General features: G+C 39.0%; 1 protein-coding gene across 1 annotated transcript; it reads left to right on the top strand.

The window, feature by feature from the left end:
* The first annotated feature begins 771 nt into the window (after positions 1-771).
* On the top strand, positions 772-1,169 carry LOC120236687 (mitochondrial import inner membrane translocase subunit Tim13). The gene has a single exon (XM_039239627.1). The coding sequence runs from the start codon at positions 779-781 to the stop codon at positions 1,064-1,066; it is 288 nt and encodes a 95-aa protein (XP_039095558.1). The 5' UTR covers positions 772-778; the 3' UTR covers positions 1,067-1,169.
* The last annotated feature ends 5,834 nt before the right edge of the window (positions 1,170-7,003 follow it).

Below are 7,003 nucleotides of genomic sequence, written 5' to 3'. Positions count from 1 at the left end.
ACCGACTAAGCCACCAGGTGTCCCTGGTATTGCCTTTTAAATTTTGGTGACCAAGTGTTCATTGCAAGCATGTAGAAATTAAATTAATTTTAGATATTTATCTGGTTCAACCTTGCTGAACTCACTTATTCTAGTCTTTTTGTAGATTCTTTGGGATTTTTATGTAGACAACAGTGCTGTCTACAAAACAGACACTTTCATTTCTTCCTCTCTGATCTGTAAAATTTTTATTTCCTTTTCTTGATTTATTGCACTGGCTAGAAAATTGAAACAATATGTTGAAGAAGAGCAGTGAGCATGCACATCTTTTCCTTCTTTCCAATTAAAAAAAAAGCATGCAGTCTTTCACCATGAATTATAATGTTAGCTATAGGTTTTTTGTAGTTCTTTTTTATCAAGTTGAGAAAGTTCTTCCTTTTTCTTATTTTTCTTGGAGGGTGCTGAGTGGGTGTTGAAGTCTGTCAAATGCCTTTCCTGCACTGATTGCTGTGATCATGGGACCTTTCTTCTTTGCCTGATAATATGGTGGATTTTACTGGTTGACTTTCAAACGTTGAACCAGCTTTGCATACCCGAAATAAACCCCTCTCTGTCATGGTAGATAATTCATTTTTTATATAGCTAAATTCTATTTGCTAATATTTTGTCAAGGAGTTTCACATTTATATTTCAAGTGTGATATTGCCTGTAGTTTTCTTTTTATTCACTGTCATTTGTTTGGTTTGGGTATGAGACTAAACCTAGCTTCATAAAAAATGAATTGCAAATTTGCGGAGCCATGGAGGGTGGCTTCGGCTCGGACTTCGGGAGCTCCGGCGGCGGCAAGCTAGACCCGGGACTCATCATGGAGCAGGTGAAGGTGCAGATCGCCGTGGCTAACGCGCAGGAGCTCCTGCAGAGGATGACGGACAAGTGCTTCCGGAAGTGCATCGGGAAGCCGGGGGGCTCCCTGGACAATTCGGAGCAGAAGTGCATCGCCATGTGCATGGATCGCTACATGGACGCCTGGAACACCGTGTCCCGCGCCTACAACTCGCGGTTGCAGCGGGAGCGAGCCAACATGTGACCCCCGCGGGCCGTGCTCGGCCCCGCGGGCTCCCTGCAGGCCCCCGCCCCCATCCCCCGTTCCGTTTCCATAAAGCCCCTTTGTGAAGCGGGGACCCGCCTGTTAAAAAAAAAAAAAAATGAATTGCAAAGAGTTCCCTTCTGGTTTCTGGAAGAAATTGCGTAGACGTAGCATTAATCCCTTTTAAACACTTGGTAGAATTCTCCAATGAAGTTTTATAAGAAAATCTGATCTTGGAGATTTCTCTTTTTAGCAGCTCTTAAATTGCTGATTCAATTTACCTAATAGTCTATATAGCTATTCAGGTTATTTAACCATGTTGAGTGGTGGTAGTTTGTACTTTTCAAGGAAGTGTCGTTGTCTAAGTTGCCAAGTTTATATGTATAGAGTTGTTCATAGTATCTCTTTACTGTCCTTCTGTTGTCTATGATACTGGTATGTCTACTGATACTGGTAATTTGTGTCTTCTCTCTTTTTTCTTTGTCAATCTTGCAAGAGGTTTGTTAATTTTATTGGTCTTTTCAAAGAACTAACTCTTTGTTTCATTGATTTTTCTCTATTATTTTTCTATTTTCAATTTCATTGATTTCTTTCATCCTTCTGTTTTCTTTGTTCTTCTTTTGCTTTTCCTTTTCTAGGTTCTTTTTTTTTTTTTCTTTTTCTAGGTTCTTGAAGTAAGGGCTTCGATTATTGATTTGAGACTTGTCCTTTTTTCTAATGTATATATTTCATATCTCCTATAAATTTCCCTTTCAGGACTGTTTTAGCTATGTCCCACAAATTTTTCTATGATTATTTTTATTTTCATTCAGTTAATGTATTTTTTGTTTCTCTGAAATATTTGCCTTATCTACCCTATGGATTTTTGAAGTGTGCTACTTAATTTCCAAGTGTTGGGAAATTTTCCTGGTATCACTCTATTAATGATTTGTAATATCATTCCAGTGTGGTCAAGAAATACATTCCAAGGGCGCCTAGGTGGTTTAGTTGGTGAAGCATCTGACTCTTGATTTGGGCTCAGGTCATGATCTCACTGTTAGTGGGATCAAGTCCCATTTTGGGCTCTGCACTGGCAGCATGGGGCCTGCTTGGGATTCTCTTTCCTTCTCTCTTTGCCCCTCCCCAACTCATGCATGTGTTCAGTCTCTCTCAAAATAAATATATTAACTTAAGAAGATACATTCTATATGATTTTACATTTTGGGGGGTTTGATTTATAGCCCAGGATATGGCCTATTTTGGTATATGTTTCATGGGCACCTGAGGAAAATGAATATTCTGCTGTTGGGTGGTATATTCTATAAATGTCAACTGGATCATGTTGGTTGATGGTATTGAGTTCTTCTATATCCTTGTTTATTTTATGTACATTTGTCCTATCATTTGGTAAGGAATGAAGTGTCCAAGTATGATTGTAGATTTATCTATTTATTCTGTCAGTTCTATAAGTTTTTGCTTTGCATATTTTGCATCTGTATACATACACAATTATGAATACTAGGTCTTGTTGATCTGATTAATCAACAAAACTAAAAGGCAACCTTTGGAATGGGAGAAGATTTGCAAATGATATATCCAGAAAAAGGTTAGTATCTAAAATCTATAAAGAACTTATAAAACTCAATACCCAAAAACCAAATAATCCAATTAAGCAATGGGCGGAAGACCTGAATAGACATCTTCCCAAAAAAGACATACAGATGGCCAACAGACACATGAAAAGATGCTCAACATCACTCATCAGGGAAATACAAATAAAAACTACAATGAGATATTACCTCACACCTGTCAGAATGGCTAAAATTAACACAGAAAATAACAGATGTTGAGGAGTATGCAGAGAAAGAGGAACCCTCTTACACTGCTAGTGAGAATACAAAGTGGTACAGACACTCTAGAAAACTGTATGGAGGTTCCTCAAAAAGTTAAAAATAGAACTACCCTAGGACCCAGCAATTGCACCACTCGGTATTTAACCAAAACATACCAAAATACTGATCTAAAGGGACACATGCACCCTGGTGTTTACAGTAGCATTATCAACAATAGCCAACTGTGGAGGGAGCCCAAATCTCCTTTGAGTAATGAATGGACAAAGAAATTGTGATATATATACAATGGAATATTACTTAGCCATAAAAAGGAATGAAATCTTGCCATTTGCAATCATGTGGATAGAGTGAGAGTATATTATGCTAAGTGAAATAAGTCAGAGAAAGACAAATATATGATTTCACTCATATGTGGAATTGAGGAATCCAAACAAATGGACATAGGGAAAAAACGAAAGAAAGGCAAACATAAAACACTCTTAACTATAGAGAACAAACTGAGGGTTACTGGAGGGGAGATAGGCAACCAGATGGGCTAAATGGGTGATGGGTATTAAGGAGGGCACTTGTTGGGATGAACACTGAGTGTTATGTCACTAAAGTCTATGCCTGAAATGAAGACTCTACTATCTGTTAACTAACTACAATTTAAATTAAAACCTGAAAAAAAAAACCCTATAATTTTTAGGTATCTTTTCTTGCAATGAAAAGAATACACAATGGTTATCTGTAGACAAAATTTTTTCCCCAGGTGATGATAAAACCAGGAATTTGTTTTCTTTAAATTTTGTTTTTGTTGTTAATTGACGTTAACTTTGTAGGAAGTTACTGGTGGGGAGTAATTTCTGTATTTCTAATTAAGGCTGCTATTCCCTTCAGTAGGACAGGAGTAATTGTGTTCAGAGATCCTTAGAAAATACTGCCCCTGCAGGCCAAGATTCTTGGCAGTTTGTCTACTTCTAACGAAAAGGGCTCCATGGTTCTGACATTTTAAAATTGGGAGAAAATCAATGTAGATTATGTCTGATTATTACTAAACAGTATTACTTTGAACACAAGCTCCACAAGGCAGGAATTTTTGTGTTTTGCTGATCATTGTATTCCCAGGGTCTACAACGGTAGTTGTAGACATGTGGACAGTAGACATGTAGTAGATGACCAATAAATATTTGTTCCGTGAAAAAGTCGTCTACAGGGGAACCCTTAATATGGAACGAGTTTTTTCTATGTATTGAAGAAGTACTGAGAAAAACTGGGACTAATGTCCTCAAAGCCAGATCAGTCATATTGGAGACATGCTGTGAGAGCACCATACAGCTGAAGATAGGCAATGATTATACCAGTTCTTTTCAAAAAAGGGAAAGGAGAATGCTATAAATTATACATACAAAGCTATTCTTAAGGGAAATTATACATTTCCCAATCCTGGGAAAAACTTATAAATCTTTTTGTTTCTGAAAAAAAAAAAAAAAAGATACACCAGAGATAGCTTTGGTTTACGAAGTCATGTTCAAGAGCCACTTCTTTCAGTGACAGAATTACTCGGTTGCTGGATGAAGAAAGGTTAGGTGTATGAAGTAACAACAACATACTAGCCTTGTTAACCATGTGAGAGAGTTTACTTAGGGGATGAATTAAACTTGTTTAAATGGTTGATTAACCTACCATATGAAAAGGAAAATTCAACCAAGAGAGCTGTTGCCTAATAATAAGTACTAATACGTAGAATTGCTCTGTCCGACTCTTTTGTCAATAACTTGTAGACATGTCATTCTTACAGAGTTCACAGATTTTATGAAACCGAAAATAATAAATATGGCGGGTGACAATCAGGATTCCAAATGATTTGCAGTGTTTAGCATGCTAGATATTCTCTCTTGGATCCTACAGGTTTACTTTTTCTGTCCTGCCGTGCCCCTGAGGAGATCTACATATAAGGGTTGTGTCGTCTGGCTTCCACTGACTTGCTGCTTCTGGCTGAGTCTAGCCAACTAAAGTCACAGGGAAGAGATTGGAGGAGGAGAAGAGAAGGAGAAGAGAAGTTATTTATTTCCAGGGCTCCCACCCTGTCAGGCCACAGTTTGGCAGTGGCTCTGTGCCTCTACCTAAGGCCACTGCTCTCTCCTATCTAGCAGTACCTCTCCATGGCTACAACTTTTCCAACATTCGGGTAACTTCTCTTTTTTTTTTTTTTTTAAATTTTTTTTAATGTTTTATTCATTTCTAGGAGAGAGAGAGACAGCGCAAGCAGGGGAGGGTCAGAGAGAGAGGGAGTCACAGACTCTGAAACAGGCTCCAGGCTCTGAGCTGGCAGTCAGCACAGAGCCCAACGCGGGGCTTGAACCCACGAACCTCGAGATCATGACCTAAGCGAAAGTCAGACGCTTAACCGACTAAGCCACCCAGGCGCCCCTCAGGTAACTTCTCTTACCCCCTGCACTTTGTCCAAGAGGTTGCAATGGCTGTCCACTATTGCTAGATTCAAGGTGCTTCTCCATCTCCTGAATGTTTCCTCTGTCCACACCTTTGTAAATAAACCCTTTATTAAAGTCTCTTTAATTCCTTTTTGAATATGCCATCTTCCCCCGTTTTAATTTTTTTTTAATGTTTTATTATTTTAAAGAGAAAGAGAGAGAAGGGGAGGGACAGAGAGAGGAGGAGACACAGAATGTGAGGCAGGCTCCAGGCTCTGAGCTGTCAGCACAGAGCCTGATGCAGGACTTGAACTCATGAACTGCAAGATCACAACCTGAGCCAAAGTTGGATGGTTAACTGACTGAGCCACCCAGGCACCCCTTACCCTCTATTTTTAAATTGTCTTTAGGCTGGGGGGTGGGAGGAAAAAAAAGTACAATATGGAGATATGAAAAAAATAACAGGATCAAAAAAATGTGGTTAATTACAAGTGCAATATGAGATTATAAATAATGTGATGAGGCTCCTGAGAAACCATATAACTTGGGAGTTGCCCTAGTGCATCTATCAGTGACCAAAATAAGAGAAGTCATACTCATATATATCTAGGTCTATTCTTCTGTGCTCTGTGCCACTGATCTATTTGTCTCTTTTTGTGTGAAATTCACACTATTTGAGTGATGCTAATTGCTATTAGGGACATTTGGGGAATTTGGGGAGTTTGTCTTTTTTTTTTTTTTTTTTTGAGAGAGAGACAGAGCATGACTGGGGGATGGGCAGAGAGAGAGAGAGGGAGACAAAGAGTCTGAAGCAGGCTCCAGGCTCTGAGTAGCCGGCACAGAGCCCGATACAGGGCTTGAACCCACGAGCTGTTAGATCATGACCGGAGCCGATGTTGGGTGTTTAACCAACTGGGCCACCCAGTTGGCCCCCTTGGGAGTTTGTCTTTTTAATGGTGGGGTAGGGAGAATGCTTCTGTAGTCTCAGTAGCTATCTGCCTCACTAGGCATAGCACCTACATCCCTGTTTTAACTAGTGGCTAAAGGCTTCCACTGCTAATTCTTTAGCAAAAGTCTGGAGGAGCTGGCCAAATATGCTCATTTGACCCCTCAACACTTATACCCAGCCCATACCAACATAATCTTTCCCCTGACAATATCTATCCAGTCTCTATGCTCAGAGCAATTCTGGAATGATTCCATCTTCAAAGGAGTCCTAGGTATATATATGTGGTTCCTTTTATCCTTAATCCTACATATTTCCAGAATTTATACTCCACTGGTGACACTGTTTCTTGCTTTCTTGTGCTCTTAAAGATTTATCTATTTATCTTTCTAAGGTAATGGGTTTATCAGATGAGGCTGCCAACTGGCTCCAACCACAATAATTATTATACTTTTACTACTATACTAATAGTAACAAATACTTATTAAGAACAATGTGCCAGGTGCTGTGCTAAAAGGTTCGCTTACATTATCTCCATCTTTAAAACAACTCAATGAAGAGGCCTAGAGATATTAACTTAGCCATGTAAGCGCTGGAGTAGACATTTAAATTAAGACACTCTGACTTGAGAGCTCAGGCTCTTATTTCAGGGAAAAAAAAAACAAATTTGCTTTTCTAAAAGGTATATACAAACAAATCTCTAGTGGCAAGACATTATCTGTTTTCATTTACCCCAGAGTTCATG

This window comes from Hyaena hyaena, unplaced genomic scaffold, assembly GCF_003009895.1.
Source record: "Hyaena hyaena isolate Hyena2069 unplaced genomic scaffold, ASM300989v1 scaffold_159, whole genome shotgun sequence".
In the NCBI taxonomy this organism is placed as follows: Eukaryota; Metazoa; Chordata; class Mammalia; order Carnivora; family Hyaenidae; genus Hyaena; species Hyaena hyaena.
Note: the sequence above shows the minus strand (reverse complement) of the source record. Positions and strands in the feature narration are given on the sequence as shown.

Coding starts and splice junctions, on each gene's coding strand:
- LOC120236687 (XM_039239627.1), top strand. CDS start 779: ATGGAGGGTGGCTTCGGCTCGGACTTCGGGAGCTCCGGCGGCGGCAAG.